Source organism: Corylus avellana, chromosome 2 (assembly GCF_965113065.1).
Source record: "Corylus avellana chromosome 2, dhCorAvel1.hap1.2, whole genome shotgun sequence".
NCBI classification, from domain to species: Eukaryota; Viridiplantae; Streptophyta; class Magnoliopsida; order Fagales; family Betulaceae; genus Corylus; species Corylus avellana.
This window is the reverse complement of record NC_142491.1, coordinates 46,073,317-46,093,188: the sequence shown is the minus strand read 5'-3', so window position 1 is coordinate 46,093,188 and position 19,872 is coordinate 46,073,317. Positions and strand designations below refer to the sequence as shown.

Below are 19,872 nucleotides of genomic sequence, written 5' to 3'. Positions count from 1 at the left end.
CAATGTTGGGATTTAGGTCTGGGCTTTCAGCATCTTCTTGGGCAGGTACTCAGAGAGGGATATTGGGCAAGTATTAATCATTGGGCCTACACAGGCTCTGGCTATATGACAAGCCCATCTAGCCCACAATGATCGTGGGCTGTGGAGTAATTGTGGGATGGAATTCTGGGATTGGGTGGAGTCTGCTAGCGAAGGACTTGAATCTGTTTGCCTAAAACATAGACGCAAAAAACTCATTAAGTGCATTTTAGGATTTCAACAAGCGCAAGTTTAGCCACCAGAGAGACACTAGGATTTCAGCAAGAGCAAGTTGACCCGGTATAAAACATATATAAATTTGTGATTTTTCGTAGGTGTCACATACCAAAAAATATTTTTTTTAAAAATCATTTTTCAGAAAAAACATTTTAAGTCGAAACAAACGGGCCTTAGAGTATACCAATATGACACTTACCCACACAAAATCATATCCAATTAGAAATCTATTGCCTTTCTTGGCTACCTTAATTGCATGAACTAAGTTCTCATTGAATTCCAAGTAATCACATTCTTCGCTGATGTTTTCTCAAACGTCTTATAGGCTTAAATTTGTTAAGTTGATAAAAAAATCTACCATCTCATATACAAGTCAGCAATTCCATGATTCAGGTTGACTCAAGCCGAAGTCTCTTAATTCACGTACAACCATGATTTGTGATAAATCAGGTCTCCATATTTCCCGTGAATGGTAGCCAGTAGACTCTTCCTACCCTTGTCTCTATTCTCTTCCAGCATTAGAGCAACAACTACTACTCTACACAGTTGAGTCCTAAGACGACATTAGATTGCAGTCCTCTCACATTTCTATTTTAGTTTTTTTTTGGTTCCTTTTTCTTTTTGTATCACATTCACGTAGGCTTTCGTTTTTGTGCTTTGTTGTTTCTACATCCTTTGTAATTCTCTTGTACCGAGTTTTGATTATAAATATGAATGAAATACACTGCTTTGGTTAAGCAACCAAAGCAGAGATTTCTCCAAACTCTTTCAAATTTACATTCCTTCATAAGCATATTAATCAATGCATATGTGACACATATTAGACCCAAAGCTTTCTAGGGTGACTTTAAACATTTAACCGTTATTTTAACATTCTATGCTTCCAAAACTATTAAAAAACAGCTCCTCAAATTGTTTGTTGGCTTATAGAAACAAATCGTTTTTTGTCACGGAAAAGAAAATGGGGTAAAGGAAGGAAAATGGTATATCCAAAAGCACGTAAATATAAGGCCTTTATCAATGGAGCGGCCTCATGACTTTTATGGAGCTCTCACAAAGCATTTGGGCTTTGAAGTTGTTGTAAAGCCCATCTCAATCACAAATATTTTTTCATGAATTTGTGCACATTGAACGGAAGCCCATCTCACAAAGAATTTGGGCTTTGAAGAATTTAACTTTTTCCTCGTTGGATGGTGTTTTTTTTCAAAAAAAAAAAAAAAAATTTCAAATAACGGAAAAAAGGTTACATGGTCTGTAGACTAATTCTTTAATTAAAAATTGGGTGAAAGAGCAAAACAAAGTTGTGGAAATTGCTGGTTAGATGAAGAATTAATCGATACTCATTCTGACTTGGTTTGATGCGAAACGTCGAACCTCTCGGATTAGGATTTTAATCTCTCAATAAAATCAATTGCTATCAAAGTTTGAGTCGGATTGTCAGTGGCCTTTTGAACCCATTGAGATTTCTATGACATAACAATAAAATCCCATAATTATTTCGAGAATTACATGTTACTTTCTGCATTTTTTTTTATGCTTAAAGTACGTATGTATAAAATTCTAGGTTGTAAATCTTCTTTTGGTATATCTGATAGTCTTCAACATTAGTGTTTATTTGGTGTATAATTTTAAAAATTAGTTTTACTGAATCAAAAATCAAAACCAACATTTTTTCAATTATTTTATTTTATCTAAAAATAATTGTATTTTATTTTATTTTATTTTGCATACATGTCCACCAAACAACAACCAATACAAACATCCAAAGGCAATCCCACCTGGATAACCCAAGAATGCAATTGCTGCCCAAGCGACAACAATTTTAACTCTGCACAAGCCGATAAAACTCCACTTAGTGTAAACTGATCCGGAACATTCCCACTTAAAACCATATCCAAGAACAAATCTATGGCCTCTCTTGAGTACCCCAATTGCATAAACCTAGTTATCATCAAAGTCCAAGTAACCGCATTTTTCTCAGGCATTTTCTCAAACACCTTATACGCTAAATCTACATCACCACTACCCTTTACAAGCATATCAATCAATGCACATCCAACACACAAATCGGACTCAAAATATCCACTCTTTATGACAAACCCAAAAATCATCTTCCCGATCGAAATATTGTCCGCATTCGAACATGCCCGAATCACAGCCGCGAAGCAATACTCATTTGGGTAAAAACCATTCTCAAGCATTTCAAGGAATGTCCCAATGGCTTCAAATTCCATATCATTATTCGCAAAACACGAAACCATAGCACTCCAAGAAACCAAGTCTCTCTTATCTCCCATACTATGAAAAATGGCTTTTGCTTTACCCCAATCCCCACACTTTGAGTACAAGCTGATGAGAGAGTTGAGAACGACCGAGTTGGGCTCGAGTTGGGACTGAGCCAAGCGAGTGTGAACGACTTTGCCGAGTTGGAAATTCCGGGACCTGATGCAGGACTTGAGGAGAAGGGAGTAGGTGGTGAGGTCTGGGTGGGTACCCTTTTGGGCCATGCCATCAAGGGTGGAGATTGCTTTGTGGAGGTGACCCACATTGAGGTGGTGGATCAGACGGTGGTTAAAGAGTTCAAAGTCTTGCTTATGTGGTGGTGATGATGATGATGATGATGGAAGATTTTGGCGGGAAGGGTTTGAGGGTGGTTTGAGAGAAGGTAAGGAGAGTTTGGATGGAGACGAAAGCGAGAGGCTAAGCATATTTCTTCTAGTCAAACCCGATTCAGTACAAACACGCTCCAAGCTATATCCAAAAGCAAATAAATATAAGGCCTTTGTCAATGGAGCGGCCTCATGACCTTTACGGAGATCTCACAAAGCATTTGGGCGTTGAAGTTGTTGTCAAGCCCATCTCAATCACAAATATTATTTCATGAATTTGTGCACAATGAATAGAAGCCCATCCATAAAGAATTTGGGCTTTGAAGAATTTAACTTTGTAGTTGGGGCTTTGGCCATTGAGTTCTTTCATCGTTGGTTTTTTTTTTTTAAAAAAAAATAACGGAAAAAAGGTTACATGGTCTGTAGACTAATTCTTTAATTAAAAATTGGGTGAAAGACCAAAACAAAGTTGTGAAAATTGCTGGTTAGATGAAGAATTATTCTGACTTGGTTTCATGCGAAAACGTTGAACCTCTCGGATTTGGATTTTAATCTCTCAATAAAATCAATTGCTATCAAAGGTCGAGTCTAATTGTCAGTGGCCTTTTGAACCCATTGAGATTTCTATGACATAACAATAAAATCCCATAATTATTTCAAGAATTACATGTTACTTTCTGCATTTTTTTTTATGCTTAAAGTATGTATAAAATTCTAGGTTGTAAATCTTCTTTTGGTATATCTGATAGTCTTCAACATTAGTGTTTATTTGGTGTATAATTTTAAAAATTAGTTTTACTGAATCAAAAATCAAAACCAACATTTTTTCAATTATTTTATTTTATCTAAATTAAAAATAGAAAATAGTTTCGTAAAATAATATTTCAATAATCTTTAACAATATGTTGTTTTTAGAAATAATAATTTGAAAATAGTTTTAAAACGTATAAAAACAATTAATTTTTGCATGATGTTTTACTTTTATATATATATATATATATATATATATATATATATATATATATAAAAATGGGCTTCCATGAAAAACAGTATTGAAACCTGTCGGGGTCTTCTTTCTAATTTTTCTACCCCGTAGATAATTTGAAATCTGAATAATGCATTTGGTCAACATACACTTTAATCCTATAACGAATTTAGCGGTTATAGGCTCAATTAAGGTTTTTTTTTTTTTTTTTTTTTTTTAATTGAATAAGATAGGCTCAATTAAGTTGTTTAGTTAGAAACCTTGATGAAGAAAAAAGGATGGTAATTGTCAAAAGTCCATCTTATGCTTCCAAATTGTTTATCGGTATAACGAATTTGACATTAGATGCTTCCAAAGATTTAAATAATAATAATAATAGTAGAGAATGAAGAATAGCAACATATTTTCTCAAACTTAAAACTCAATTCATTGGTCAAGTATGAGAAAATAAAATTGAACGTGGAAAAGTTATGTAATAAGTAGAGTTATATTAAATAAAACAAACTCTTATTTGTTACACATAAATATTAAGCATATTTGCGCTATCAAATATATATAAGAAAACTAATTTTATCCTTTAGCGGGAATATAATAAATCAAAAGACTAAGATTGAGATGATTCACTTGATTGATTCGAACTCTCTCCGCCACCGGTTGTGATTATGTCTAGTGATGATAGAGAAGGCTTGGAAGGCATTTGTAAGTATTCAACTTTTTCTTCGAGCATTTGTATGACTTTGCTCATTGAAGGACGATCACTAGGCTTCATTTGTATACACCATAGCGCGACAATGATCATCTTCTTGCCTATTTTCCTTTCCTCTTCTGTGGCGTCTTCCATTTCTATGTCGTTTCCATCGTTCAATTGGTCATATACCCAAGTAGGGAAGTATATTTGGCTTGAGTGTTCTGCAGATGCATTTACATTCCTTCTTCGTCCAGCCATTTCCATCAATAACATTCCGAAACTATAAACATCAGCTTTATATGAGACACCTCCAATGTTTTTATAGAACAACTCAGGAGCCATGTATCCTAATGTCCCTCTTGCAGCAGTCAAAGAGACAATGCTGTCATCTACTGGATATAACTTTGCCAAGCCAAAGTCAGAAACTTTGGGAGTAAAATTCTCATCAAGAAGAATGTTGTGAGGCTTGATATCAAAATGCAAAATCTGCATGTCACATCCTTGATGTAGATAATCAATTCCACGAGCTACTCCTAGAGCTATATCATATATTTTGTCATAGCTTAGGAGAGTACTTACTTCTGGGGAAAATATGAATGTATTTAGGGAGCCATTAGACATGAACTCATATACTAGAGCTCGTTTTGATCCTTCAACACAAAAACCAATGAGTTGCACTACATTAACATAATGAATCCTTCCAATGGTTGCAACTTCGTTGATAAAATCTTGTCCGTTAGCTTTGGACTTGCCTAACATCTTTATAGCCACAAGACGACCACTTCGAAGTGTTCCTTTAAATACAGTGCCAAACCCTCCTTCACCTAATTTGTCCTTAAAACTTTTGGTCATCCTCTTTACTTCTGAGTAAGAGTACCTTATTGGCATGAGATTATTGTGACTTTGCAGAAATTCTTCAACATCGTCATACATTGAAAAATGCCTCCTACGCCATTTATATATCAAAAACGCAATCACAGGAGTTGCCAGTACAACCTTTGGTATAAGGTGCGGTCCTATACAGAAAAATCACCCAAATAAATATAAAAAAACACAAATATGTAGACTGTAGTTGCCCGGTTGTCAGCATCTCTCTTTAGGCAAAAGTACATTTACCTTTTTTTACTACCAATAAATTTTCAATGTCCTTGCAATCTTTCAAGTTTTGTTGGGAGTGCAATGTCCCTTCGTGCCAAAGATGACAAAAAAATAACATTGATAAAAACTTTACAAAAATAAGAAAAAAAAAAATTGCTATTTTTTATGATTTTTTTTTGTCTTATTTATTTATTAGTTTTTTTTTAAAAAAAAGTTTTTATCAATAAATATTTTTGTCATTCTGGATTACGAAATGAGGACATTATAACCTCAATGCATGAATGGAAGACCGGGCAATATTGCAAAAATTAAAACATCATAAGGAAATTACAAATTTGTTAATAGTTAGAAAGGGCAAGTGTAGTTTTCCTTCTTTTTATTACAACTCAACTAATTGCCTTTTTCTTTTTTCTTTTTTTTTTAAAAATTAATTGCCTTTCAAGTTCTTAGTAGTTAAGCACAATATTTATTATAATTTTTATGTAAATTTTATTAACATTTTCATCTTATCTGCATTTTAAATCATTTTTATGCTTCACAATATCGAATTATCTACTGAAAAGGAAAAATAATTAAGGGAGAAGTCTACATATCCCTCTCAAACTACCACCCAATTGACAATGTCTTCCCAAATTTTCAATTGAGGCAATGCCCCCTCCCCCCTTCTCCCTCCTCCCAACATTTTTTTAATTTTTTATTTTTAAAAAGTGTGATTTTTTATTTTTTCATTTTTTTCTTAAAGATTTCTCAAATTTGTTAAAGTATTTTTAAAGTAATGCTAGAAGTCCATTTTGTATCTATGTTTTGTCACTCCATAAATGAGTTGGCGTTTTAAAATTACCATTTGATTAAAATTCAATACTAATCAATCACAAATTTAATGATAATTTTAAAAGTCATATCATTTTTGGGGTAATACAAAAAGGACACCATATGGACTTAGCATTACTTGTATTTTTGTCTTACTGAAGAAAAAAAAAAAATTATGGTCATTTTTGTCTTTTTAGTAGCATTGGGGTGGACATTGTTAATGTTTTTGTAGTTTAAGAGGGACATTGTCCAAATTATAAATTTGGGAAAATATTGTCAATTGAGTGATAGTTTGAAGAGGGTACGTAATTTTTTTTTTTTTCAAAAATCAAAGAAGATTGAGAGGGGGAGAGAGAGAGAGAGGGGGGTTCTGACCGATGACGTAGAGCATGTTAGCCGGTAGGCCGGTGTTGAAAATGCCTGCAAGAAATATAAAAATATGTAAATTAATTAATTAATCAGGAAAGTGACTTAAATAATTGGAAAAGTGGAAGACCAAATAAAATTCGGTAAACAACTTTCTCCTTAATTCGATCATGTTTTAAGAAGAAATATAAGCAACTTTATAAATTAGGGGTGTACAAGCGGAGCTGTTATAATCGTTCAATAACTTATAACAGCTTATAACCACTAACCGCTTTCTAAGCAGTTATTAAAAAAAAAGAAAAAGGATAACTGCCCCGCTTTAGGCGGTTAGCGGTTATAGGGGTAAGGGTAGACGACTAATAACCACTACGGGCCTATCCTCATATATAATATTTATATTATATATTCAATATAATGTTTTGGTGTTTTTTTGGATTGATTTTAGATTTGTATTTGGATTTCCTAATGTTGGTGCTTATTTGGATTTGAAATGTTGGTTTTTTAAGCAAATCACCGGTGCATACTGCAATTTTCTTTCAAGTTTTCTTCATCTTCTTATACTTGTTTGCTAGAAAACTTTACATTTTCCTAGTTGATCACTTTATCAAAATAAGAAAAAACAGGATAGAACAAATAAAAGAAGGTCTGACCCTAATGCATGTTGTATATATATTATGCACAATCTCTAGTCTTAGGAGTGACATTAAATCAAATGTTTTAACAAGCGTGTATGCTTATATATTATATATACACACATATTATGCACAACCTTACTATTAAAAAAAAAAACCCTCCAAAATTATTTAAAATAAGCTCAAATTAACAAGAGGCACAAAGAAGGCTTGATCAATACACTATCAAAAGCCTACATATAAAAAGCAGTTTATTGGTTTTAACAACAGCTAACCGCCTAAGCGAAGCGGTTGCAGTTATTAAAATCCAATAACCACCTTAGACGGTTGTGGTTAACGATTTTAACCAATAACCACTAATCGTAACTGTACACTCCTATTATAAACCCCTATAATCTGGCCTTGAAACTGGGCTGAGCTCATGGGAAATAGCCCGGATCATTAACCAATGCCCTTGAAGGACCACTTTGTCCGGCCGGAAGCAACCACCCTATTCTATGGTTTCTCAATGTGCTGGATTGAGGTAACATGTAGTCATGTATTTGAGGCGAATAATTTGCCAATTATTAAAGCTGGAAAACGAGGTTTCAGTTAGGTCATTAAAAAAAAATAAAAAAATAAAAAGAAGTATTTGCGGAGAGATGCATAGATACATGCAAACTCTTTGTTAGAGCACTCCAAAGTCATTTTCCCTGTTAACTATATATGGTTGAAGCTGTGGCGAGCGAAAGGGGAGACAGGGGAGGAGTTACCTGTGGTTGATAGATGTTGTTGCAAGAGATTTGATGGTAGTTGCTAGTTTTTTTGGTTAGCTGCTGCGGGACAGGTTTCATTTGGTGTTTTTGATGGAGATAGTTTTTTTTTAATTAAAAAGAATAAAAAATTTAAAAATGATTCTTTTAATAAAGTGAAAGAGAAGAAATTTAGATAAATGGTTGGATGAATATTTTAAAAAATGGTCATTTAAATTAGATAAAATGAGTTTTCGATTAGTTATTTTGTATAAAAATTTAGATAATCATTTGGGAATGCTCTTTATTATGACGAAAAAAAAAGGGGTAAGGGAAGGAAAACTTCGAATAAAGAGAGGAAGCTAATTTCGTAAGAATTTATATTTTTTCTTTCATTTCTGACATCTAAACAAAACCTAAGAGTTTGAGATCAGGTACCATTGCCATCATCAGCCATAATTAATCCAATTGTTCGTTCTTTATTGTGCTATTCTGTCTTATTCTTTAAACAAAGTTTTGAGACAAAAACCTCACCTGGGTCAACGGATATGTCATTATTATTTTTGTAAGGAATGTCAAATTTTTGTCCTGCTTTCACAAAGAAAAGAATAACATCAGTGTTCGGAAACTTTTTAGTGGAAACTAATTAATTAGACCTAATTGCCTTCCTAAAAAAATGAAAATAAATAAATAAATAAAAAATCAACGGAGATAGAGATAGGTTCTTACTTATTTTCCTCGGCACTAGTAGTTTGATAACAGCTGCAAGAACTACGTACAAAAAAGATGAACTTATTAATTAATAGAAAATATGACTTAAATAATTTTAAAAGTGTATGGCCTGCATAGTGCATGTACAGCTTTCCCCTGGGCCGGCCATGCTTTAGGAATACAAACAACTCTATAAACCTCTAGACGACTTCACATATATGTTGGGCTATAAATTTGGCTGAGTTCAATTTTATGCCTTGTCAATGTGCTTTAGCTGACTATATATGGATAGGGTTGTGTATATAATTTTCCCATGCCTCATTGTTCCTGAGATCTGAAACAAAACATGTAAGTTTGAGACCAGCCATTGGCCAAGCACATGGTTATTCCTCTACTTGTGTCATCATCATTCATCAGCTACAACTCATCCTATATATTCGATGTCATCATTCTGATCTATATTATTCCTCAAACAACTTTTTGAGATAGAAACCTCACCTTTGGCACATTTCCAAAGTAGTTTACTAAAAAATCCCGGCCCTACAAAGAAAAGAAAAAAAAAAATCAGAGTTTGGAAACTTGGAATGAAAAAGCAAGTCATTTGTAAGTCTAAACTAGAAAAGATAATCGCCAGTATTTGGTATGCACCAGCACCAAGAAGTACTTCCGTCTTAAAGAAGTTATATATATGTTCTATAATCCTTGGAATATTAATGGTACGTATTGATCAAAATGTGGCAAAAGAGAGAGAAAGAAATGCACAAAATGAAAATAATGGTCAACATTCATGTAAGATATTTCATGATTAGAAACTCTCTAGTGTTATATCTTTTTTCTTGCATTCCTTACGCACCTGCTATTTGAGGGACGCACCGAACAGGGTAATTTGCGAAGTCATTGATGTTGCAAAAATATTCATCTGTGGAATTATGACAAGCAACTTGAAACCATGAAAGCATAAAGCCGGAGACCAGTGCATCATAAAAGTCAGTACATCGAAAATATCCAACATTATCATTTAGATAATTTGGTACCAACGATGTTTCCAGATACATTTGCTCTATTTGGCACGACTCCGCCAAATCCCATACGCCAATTATCCCGCCGTCTTCTGGAAAATATGGTGGGTCTGTGGAAGCAATAACATATGTATACATCTTGGAATGGGATAAAAAAGAGTTGGAAGAATACACTACTCCTCCATTCTTAGAGCAAGTGGAAATGTCCAAATATAATGGAGACTTCACTCGTTTTTCGCAGTTCACGAAAACCATATATTTCTGATACAGATTGGGCAAGCTCAAATCGCAAGGTTGACCTTCACACGAATTCCCACACCTGACCCATGGATGATCTGGAGCATATGGATGTTGAAAATTGGGAAAATTATACATTAATCGATCCCCTGAACTGAAATTAGTTGGGCCTAGAGAATAACGAGGGATGAAGGAGTCGTTATCCTTCTGAATACCTGAGTCTATAAGTCGGATTGTGTAGTTGTGGTAATCGATTTCCTGTACATAGTATCTTCCATCATATAAGTATAACACTGTTTGGTTATTCTCACATGACAGATTATACCTTTTATCACCGCAGTTTGCTGGATCGCCTTTCAACCGAAAGGGATAGCTTATATTGTGGATATTGCCGCAGGAAGGAGCACATAGAGGATGACTATCGTTGGTACTGCAAGCTTGATGGACTAGGACAAGAACAACAGCAATTAGGACCATGTGTCCGGCAGGGAAGAGCTTTTGTCTTGCCATTGATAAGAGAGAGAGAGAGAGAGAGAAAAGATAGTGACAGAGGGTATGGCTTCCACAAATTAAATAATGTAGATTTATAAGGTGTAAGCACTTACGTCATATATTAAAAAATCAATGATGACTGATTTTTACTAGTCATACCCTCTGTCACAGCCATAGATCGACAAATTAAATAATGTAGATTTATAAGGCGTAAGCACTTACGTCATATATTAAAAAATCAATGATGACTGATTTTTACTAGTCGCCAGTCGCCATCACCACATTGTCCAAGTCCATGAAGTTCACCCGAAATTTACTTGTCACTTTGAACAAAGTGATGTGAGGTAATCACCGGAAAAAGCCCAACTATTTAAGAGGCTGAAAACCATTCTCCCTCAAGAGTACAAAGATGGATATTTGCTTAGAAATGGTAATCTCGTACTTGTTCTTGTTTCTGGCTTTCATCATAGACCTTGGAGCAGCCCAAAATGTGTGTGCTGAACCACGCTGTGGAAGTAATGGCCCAGCCATCCGATTTCCCTTCCGACTTAGCAACCAACCAGACGACTGTGGGTATCCTGGTTTTATTCTCTCCTGCACTGATGCAGATCAAACGGTGCTCGAGCTGCCGATTTCAGTTAAGCTCTTTGTGAAAGAGATTAACTACACATCTCAGGTAATTCAATTATATGATCCTCCGCATCATTGCTTCCCAAAACAGTTTCGGGGACTCGATTTATCTTCATCGCCTTCCCAATTCGAAGCAAACGTCAATGACTATGCCTTATTCAATTGTTCCCCAAGAGCAATAATGCATTCCCATCCGATCTCTTGTCTTAGTGGCCCTACCTACCATGTTTATGCAATAGGTCGTAATGATATGAGCATCGCTCAGTTGCCCTTATCTTGTACAAAGATGTATAATCTTCCACTAAGAGACGACAACTCAATTTACAAAGTTCCTCAATTGAGCTGGTCCATCCCAAAATGTGAACACTGTGAAGCAAAAGGCAAGAAATGCAGATTGAAGAATAATAGCTCTAAATTACAAACTGAATGCTTCCCCAAAGATAAAGGTATTTTCTTCTCTCCAATTTCCACCTCTGTAGTCAATTTATTCAGTTTTCAAGCCAACATGCATTGATATTTGATTCCTCCTCAGCAACGGCGAATAATTCCCTGCATTCATTTCCACCCAAAAATTAAATAAAATAAAATGTTTGCTCACGAATGGTTACTCTAGGCTTAATTAACTTGACTAGGCGAATTAGTTTAGACTCCAAGGGATCGAACATCATTTTAGAGCCAGGCATGAGTTGCTAAAGCATTTTATTATAATAGGCCATATAATTGTAGCTCTTCACAAGAGATCAAAATACGCATACACATGTTAACTGAGGAAAAATCACCGCACAGCACGTTTCAGTCCTCTTAGAAACCTACAACTTGAACTCAAGGTCTGAATTCAATTTAACTTAAGCTATTAGCAAGAAAATTTTAGGCCAACAATTTTTTTTTTTTTTTTGGTAATGTACAATGAGAAACTAATTATGTTAAATCTTTAACAGATGCATTACCAAAGTCAGCGATCGCTGGTGAGTTGTCTTGCCCATTTGAAATTCTTTTTATTGGGAAGATGTAAATCATATATTAACTCCCAAATATATATCTGTCTATTTTGCAGGTGTCATCTTAGGCACATTTCTATTACCACTAGCTATCTTTGCTTTGTACCGTCTTTATACTTATGATAAAGTAGAAAAAGAACATCAAGCAAAGATCGAAAAGTTTTTGGAAGATTACAGAAATTTCAAACCCACAAGATACTTGTATGCTGATATTAAAAAGATTACAAATCAGTTTACTGAGAAGCTAGGCAAAGGAGCATATGGAACAGTATTCAAAGGAAAGCTTTCCAATGAAATTCATGTTGCAGTGAAGATCCTCAACACTTTCAATGGAAATGGGGAAGAATTCATAAATGAAGTAGAAACAATGGGTATGATACATCATGTTAACGTGGTTCGCTTGGTTGGCTTGTGTGCTGATGGATTTAGACGAGCTCTAGTTTATGAGTTCTTACCAAATGAGTCACTAGAAAAGTTCATATCTTCAACTGGCACCAAGAAATGTATCCTTAATTGGGATAAGCTACATGATATTGCTCTTGGCATAGCAAAAGGAATTGAGTATCTTCACCAAGGATGCGGCCAACGAATCCTCCATTTTGATATCAAACCTCACAATGTTTTGCTAGACCAAAACTTTAATCCAAAAATTTCTGATTTTGGTCTTGCCAAGTTGTGTTCAAAGGATCAAAGTGCAGTGTCCATGACCAAAGCCAGGGGAACTGTGGGTTACATTGCACCCGAAGTGTTCTCTAGAAATTTTGGGAATGTGTCTTCTAAAGCAGACGTTTATAGCTTTGGAATATTGTTACTTGAAATAGTCGGAGGAAGGAAAAATGTTGACGTTACAGTTGAGAACACTAGTCAAGTCTACTTTCCGGAATGGATCTACAATATTTTAGAACAAAAAGAAGACATGCGAATCTTTATTGATGATGATGGAGATGCTAAAATTGCAAAGAAACTTGCAATTATTGGACTCTGGTGCATCCAATGGCACCCAGTGGATCGTCCTTCTATGAAAGATGCGGTTCAAATGTTAGAAGGAGAAGAAAATAAATTAACTATGCCTCCCAATCCCTTTGCCTCTGCAGGTCCCGTACAAATTAATGCAAATATACCTATAAAACATTTAAACCATGAGCTGGAGATCATCCCAGAATGAGAATAATTGTATATAAATTGGGCGTTTGTGATAACAAATGAGGTTGCAATGATCTTGTACTCTTAGAAGTTATTAATCTTGTAGACTTGTAGTCAATGTAGCAACTTCAAGTTTTTTCTTGTATCAATGTAGGAATAATTTGGAGATTATAAAAATGTACGTACCTCGTAAATCTTTTTTTTTTTTTTCAGTTTTCTTTTTTCCATTTCAATTGTGAATTCCTTGGGCTGTCATATAATCTAAAACTAAAAGTGAATTTGTTTTTAGTGGCACCGTAGGAATGTATGTTTGATGGCCAATGTACGGTTCTTGCAAAAGGAGCTAGCATGCATGTTTTATAAAACACACATATGGATTTGTAGCAAAATATATATTTATGGGAAATGCTAGAATATAATACATTTGTGAATATAATCTTATAAGCCAGAATCTATTTCTGATATATATATATTCTTTAAAATGGAAACTATACATATATGGATTTGTGAATATAATCATTGTTGGTGGTAAACCTCGAGACCTTTTCTTCAATCATGATCTAGCATGCGAGACTTTTCAGACCATTCATGTTGCTGAACCTCAAAGCATAATTACTTTGAGAATTCAATGTCGACTTCCTTTTTATTTTTCTTTTCTTTTCTTTTTTAAGTTTAAAAACTCTCAATGTTAAATATTTAAATTTAAAAAAATTTACAATTTCACCCAAATAAAAATTTTCAAAATACTCTTCAAAAAAAAAAAAAAGTAATTCCTTATTGTAGACACAACTAAGTGTTGAAAAGTTGTAAACCTTGCTGATCGAGATTGGAAGGACAAAAAAAGGTGTTCCATGTTGAAAAGTTGTATACGTGTATGATAGCTGATAGATGATGGCAAAATTTTAAATGGACTCCTTTGTATCATGTGGAATACATATACCATCTACAACATGTCACTGCTAGAATTAACCAATTAAATTCTTATAAAAAAATAAAAAAAGAAAAAAAGAGAAGAAAAAGAGGACTAGAAGACAAAGTAAAGAAGCAGCATAGAAAAGTCCTTAGTATTTTGCTGGTGCAAGACGTTATTGCCATTTCTGTCTACAGAGAATCCATGTCGATTCAATCACATACCAACAACTACTGGGAAGTGCATGAAGATTTTGGATGTTAACGTTCAAACAAGAGAAGCATACAAAATTGGAAGAGAAAAGTAATATTAGTTTCCTAACCCCACACAAAAGGATGATCATGCCTGCTTATTCAATCCATATGAGTTTTCTACCTATGAGTATATATAGTATCCGATCTTCCCATACTTGGCTAACATCAGTTAATTTGGAAACCTAATTGGCTAACATCATTTTGGTGGTAGTCGTGCACAACCTTTTTCTTAAATCAACTAACAAGTGAGACTTCTCTCACACCATTCAATATTACTGAATAGTTGTAAACCACGTGACATTTCAAAGACAAATTAAAAGCATGGGTTTGCTGGCAGAGACCCACGTGGGTCGGGCCTGACCCACGGGTCACAAGGCCAGAGAACCTTTTTTTTTTTTTTTTTAAATGAAATTAAGGGTAAATTTTGAATTTTATAAAAAAGGCAAGGGTATAAACATCATTGTCTCACTTTTAACGTTTAAAATCTCCCGGAGTGGTTCAAATTGAATGCAATTGAAAGTTCAGGGGTTCAAATTGAGAGGTTTTGAAGTTTAGGGGGCTTGTCAAATTGCGTGGTAATTCAGGGGGCTAAAGTGAAGTTACCCTAACAAAAAATAATAAATAATTTGAGAAACTTCATAAATTAAGGACCCCTAAACTACCGCGCACTTTGAGAAGACCCCCCTAAATTTCAAAAATTCTCAATTTCACCCTTCGAACTTTCATTTTGATGCAATTTACCCCTCCGAGGTTTGGCGAACAATAATGACGTTTTGACCTAGTAAACATCGGAATTAGCCAAACCTCGTGAAATATGAAATTGTAGATCTTTGAGTTAACTTTCCAACGCGCAAGACTTGCTACAATTAGAGGTCTGAAACTCTAGATATAACATTTTTAATAAAAGTCATTAGACAAAAATAAGATAAGCTTCCGAACAATCTCCAGATGAGATTGCATAACAATCATTGCATGTACCGGCGAGTCTAGTGATAAATTTTCATGCACTGTACGTGATAAATAATGTCAAATTAATGGACCTGGATTATCTGCAGATAAAAAAAATGGCAATAACGTCTTGGAGCTGCAAAACATCAAGGACTTTTTCTTTACCTGCTTCTTTTCTTTATCTTGTACTCCTCTTTTTCTTGACATTTTTTTTGGATGGTATGAAAATTTCCACATTATATAAAAGAGTGTAGTTAAAGCAAGTTATTATAATGTATCCTGTGTTGAAACACGCTTTCGATCTATCATTGAAATATCAGCAAAGTTTACAATTATTCAGCAACTTTTAGTTGCGTTTACAATAAGTTTTGACTTTTAAGAATCGAAATAAATGTGAAATTGACATGTGTCTCAAAGTCTATATTCAGCAACATGAATGATGTGAGAAGTCGCACTCGTTGGTTGATTAAAGTAAGGGTTCTCGATTAAGGAAAAAAAACAAAACGGTAGATGACTACCACCGATGATAATGGTTGAGATTATGTAAGGCAAATGGAAAATTCTTACATGAGGTTACAGGCTTTGTTTGTTAAATTATTTAGGAAAAACTTCACTTTAGACTTCTGAACTATGGCGCATTTTGAGAAGACTTTCCCAAAGTTCAAAAACTCTAAATTTGAACTCTTCAACTTTTAATTACAGTCAATTTAACCTTCGGTTAGTTTTTAAACGTTAAAAGTGATACAATGACCATTATACCCTGAAATTTTTTATAAAATTCTAAATTTACTCTTAATTTCAAATAAAAAACTATAAAAAATAAAAAATAAAAAAAATCACAAGGTGACCCACGGTTTGTGACCTTTTTTTTTCTTCAATTTTTTCATTTTTTTTAAAAAGAAAATTGAAGGGTAATTTTGTCTTTTTAAGGGTTTTAGCGGTAAAAATTGACGGAGGGGTAAATTGCATCAAAATGAAAGTTCAATGGGTGAAATTGAGAGTTTTTGAAATTTAGGGGATCTTCTCAAAATGCGCGATAGTTCAGGGATCCTTAATTTCTGAAGTTTCTCCAATTATTTATTATTTTTTGTTGGGGTAACTTCACTTTAGACCCCTGAATTACCACGCAATTTGACAAGCCCCCTAAAACTTCAAAACCTCTCAATTTGAACCCCTAAACTTTCAATTGCATTCAATTTAAACCACTCCGGTAGATTTTAAACATTAAAAGTGAGACAATTACGTTTATACCCCTGATTTTTTTATAAAATTCAAAATTTACCCTTAATTCCAACTTTTTTTTTTTAAAAAAAAAAAGTTCTATGGCCTTGTGACCCGTGGGTTAGGCCAAACCCAGCGTGAGTCAGGCCTAACTCACGCGGGTCTCTGCCAGCAGACCCACGGCTGCTGAAGTGTTGAAACGTGCTTTTAATTCGTTTTTGAAATGTCACAAGGTTTACAACTATTCAGTAATATTGAATGGTGTGAGAGAAGTCTCACTTGTTAGTTAATTTAAGAAAAGGTTGTGAACGACTACCACCAAAATGATGTTAGCCAATTAGAATCAACAATATTTGACACTGTCAATTGTAAGAATGGTTCAAAGTAGCATATATATTAAAGAAATTGAGGGTGGGTAAATCAACTCTCTTTATCTTTAGTAGCATATAAAAAATGGATGAGTTGATTAAACATAGAGAAAGAAATGAATGATCCTCTTGCGTGCAAACAACTCCTTAAGGTCACACTCTTGCCAAAAAGTTAGATTTAACTGTCTATGTGGTGGGGCTGTATTACATAGGTCTGAAATTTATCTTTTAGGAGTGAATACACCAAGTAACCAAACCTTGAGAGATTATTTCATTAAAAAACCTAAGATGAGCTTTTTTATTCATGTACTTAAAGCACATGAAGCTTGGAATAAGTTCAAATCAAAGGAGCTTTTTTAAAAATTTTATCAGGGGCTTTCCACTTGAAATTAATTGATTGGGTAACTGCACCAGTTTCTAAATTTTGATTGAAGTTGAAAATGTATCTACTGCAATTGTAGGCTTCGTTCTTTTTCTTTAAAGCAAAGACAGGGCAGGAGTGGGCGACCAACTGTGGCTACTCTACCTGCGCATTACCATGGTAGCCCCTACCCACTGTGAATTGCTCATGAGAGACCTAGATGGCAGGAACAGCATGCACTTCCTCAAAATCAATTATGTCATAGTCTAACCCAACCTCTCCAAGACATCAATGAATTCCCAAGGCGGCTAATACTATAATTAGGATTGTGCAAGTAATTCTTTATTATGAATATTCGAACTCATGCTCTAATACATGCTTAGACCCCATAAAAATTTTCTTGAAACCACTTAACCACGGTTAACCACTGCCACTGTGGTATTGTAGGCTTCCTTATATAGCTCCTGAGATGCCAGAGTGAGGTTCCTCCGGTGTTTTTCTATTGCCACACGTGATGAGGCACTAGAATTAATTAGCCAATAAAAAGAGTTATTGCCATTTCTGTCTGCAGATAATCAATGTCAATCTAACATGCAAACGACCATGTGCATGAAGATTAATTTCTGTTCAATGTTCAAACAAGACGAAAAAAAAATAGGAAAACATTCAGGCTTGGGCTTTAGAGTCTTCTTGGGCCTGAACTCAAACAGGCATTATCATCAGGCCTGGGCAGGCTCTGGCTCTCGCAGCTACATGCAATGATTGTTATGTGTTCATTTTAAATGTAAGAAAATTTAGGGTTCCCCCAGCACGCAGTAAATCCCAGCCTCGATCTCAATGGGCCACGTTCAAGAAAATGGAACTAACACAATCTCATGCAGTCAAAGCCCCATTTGTCAGGCTTAAAGGTGCCGGCTGAATCACTAACCGCCAACTGTAGTTGGACTAAACATGCCAAGCCCAACAATCATTCATGCAAAACTTTTTCTTTTTCCTTTTTTTTTTTTTTTAATTAATTTTAGGTTTGCGAAGAAATATAAAAAATAATGAGGAAAAAACAAAACACTCGTAAAAATATAAAACATTAAAAAAAATTAAAAAAAAAAAATTACTTGAAAACACATTTACAAAATTTTGGTCATGCATCATTATTAACTTTTCATGGTAATAACAATAATTCTAAGATCTTGTAAACATGAATAAATGTTACTTTGCTCTGCATTTAAGATCCTAATTCATAGCCATTGAAATATATGGCTTGACCAACTCCTTCCCATCGGAAACATCAGGTCCCAAACACTGTTTTATGTAGAAAATTGGCGCCTTGGGTTAAAATGAAAGAGTCATTTGTGAGGGCATTCCACAAATTTCAGAATCCACCACCCTACCAAGAGGTGAAGATTTTCTCAAAAAATAGTCTTTATATTTCATCATGATAATAACTATGTTTATATTTCTAGAAGAAAACAAATATAATTTTCTTTACAAAGTTGTGTCATATCTAGAATTAGTGCATTTATTTTATTTGGATGGTTTAAAAAACTAAAACGGTGAGACAAAAAGGATAAAATAGTAAATGAGGAACAAGCTAAAAGAAGAAAAATGAAATAAACATGCATTAAAAATTATGATGTTTTTGCTTTTCTATCTGATAATTCATTCTTTTTCTTTCAGCTAGGGGTATCAAAAATTACCGGGAAACCGAAAAACCGGAGACCCGGTTTTGATTCCGGTTTGAAAAATTCAAAAACCAGGTACCCCGGTTCCGGTCCCGGTTTTTACCGGGAATACCGGAACCGGGTTTATATATATATGTTTTTTTAAAAAAAAAATTTACACTTAGGATAATCTCTATGAATATTTTTTAATGTTTTTAATATATATATATATATATATATATATATATATATATATTAAAAACATTGATTTTTTAGGATTTTTGGGCTTTTTTAGGTTTATTTTTTAATTATTTGGAACAATCACAACAAAACCTCTTTAATCTAGACAAAAAGACTAATAGATTTTAAAAAAAAATGAACCAACTTATGAAAAAAAAAAAAAAAAGGGCTTATTTTAGGCCCAACACCTAAAATAAGCCCAAAAACCAATTTTTTTCAAAAACCGATTACCGAACCAGGTAAAACTGGAACCGGCCGGTAACCGGGACCCCAGTTAACCAGGGTCCGGGTTCCGGTTCCGGTTTCCCAAAACTGAGAACCAAGGTACTCCGGTTCCGGTTTTGGCCAAAAACCGAAAAATCGGACCGAATTGACACCCCTACTTTCGGCCACGAATTTGCATACCAACGTCAACGTGCGGTAGTCTAGCGTAATCTCTAATGTCTATCAATTATTCCAACGCAAATACTGTGATTATTCCGAAACGCTTTAAAGCCTTTCAAGGGGA

General features: G+C 34.4%; 2 protein-coding genes and 1 pseudogene across 3 annotated transcripts; 1 reads left to right on the top strand and 2 right to left on the bottom strand.

Annotated features, from left to right (window-relative positions):
* Nucleotides 1-1,973: 1,973 nt before the first annotated feature.
* On the bottom strand, nt 1,974-2,963 carry LOC148587796 (pentatricopeptide repeat-containing protein At3g49170, chloroplastic pseudogene; annotated as a pseudogene).
* A 1,339-nt stretch (nt 2,964-4,302) lies between these two features.
* Nucleotides 4,303-10,651, bottom strand: LOC148587795 (rust resistance kinase Lr10-like). The gene is made up of 2 exons (XM_088512826.1): nt 9,739-10,651; nt 4,303-5,553 (listed from the first exon to the last, which is right to left on the bottom strand). Exons 1-2 carry the CDS (start codon nt 10,649-10,651, stop codon nt 4,454-4,456), a joined length of 2,013 nt encoding a protein of 670 aa, XP_088368952.1. The 3' UTR covers nt 4,303-4,453.
* Nucleotides 10,652-11,042: 391 nt separating this feature from the next.
* LOC132165554 (rust resistance kinase Lr10-like) lies at nt 11,043-13,586 on the top strand. 2 transcript variants are annotated; one of them, XM_088513616.1, is made up of 3 exons: nt 11,043-11,709; nt 12,202-12,228; nt 12,318-13,586. In XM_088513616.1, exons 1-3 carry the CDS (start codon nt 11,043-11,045, stop codon nt 13,424-13,426), a joined length of 1,803 nt encoding a protein of 600 aa, XP_088369742.1. In that variant the 3' UTR covers nt 13,427-13,586. The 2 variants fall into 2 exon arrangements, with proteins under 2 accessions (XP_088369742.1, XP_088369743.1); XM_088513617.1 differs by lacking the exon at nt 12,202-12,228 and having other exon boundaries at nt 11,043-11,754.
* Nucleotides 13,587-19,872: the final 6,286 nt, after the last annotated feature.

What these genes read in the sequence shown, in the direction of transcription:
- LOC148587795 (XM_088512826.1), bottom strand. Translation starts at nt 10,651, where the DNA reads ATGGCAAGACAAAAGCTCTTCCCTGCCGGACACATGGTCCTAATTGCT. An exon ending in GTGCGTCCCTCAAATAGCAG is followed by an intron (nt 5,554 to 9,738) that starts GTGCGTAAGGAA and finishes TTTTCTGTATAG; the next exon opens with GACCGCACCTTATACCAAAG.
- LOC132165554 (XM_088513617.1), top strand. Translation starts at nt 11,043, where the DNA reads ATGGATATTTGCTTAGAAATGGTAATCTCGTACTTGTTCTTGTTTCTG. An exon ending in CTCTGTAGTCAATTTATTCA is followed by an intron (nt 11,755 to 12,317) that starts GTTTTCAAGCCA and finishes TCTATTTTGCAG; the next exon opens with GTGTCATCTTAGGCACATTT.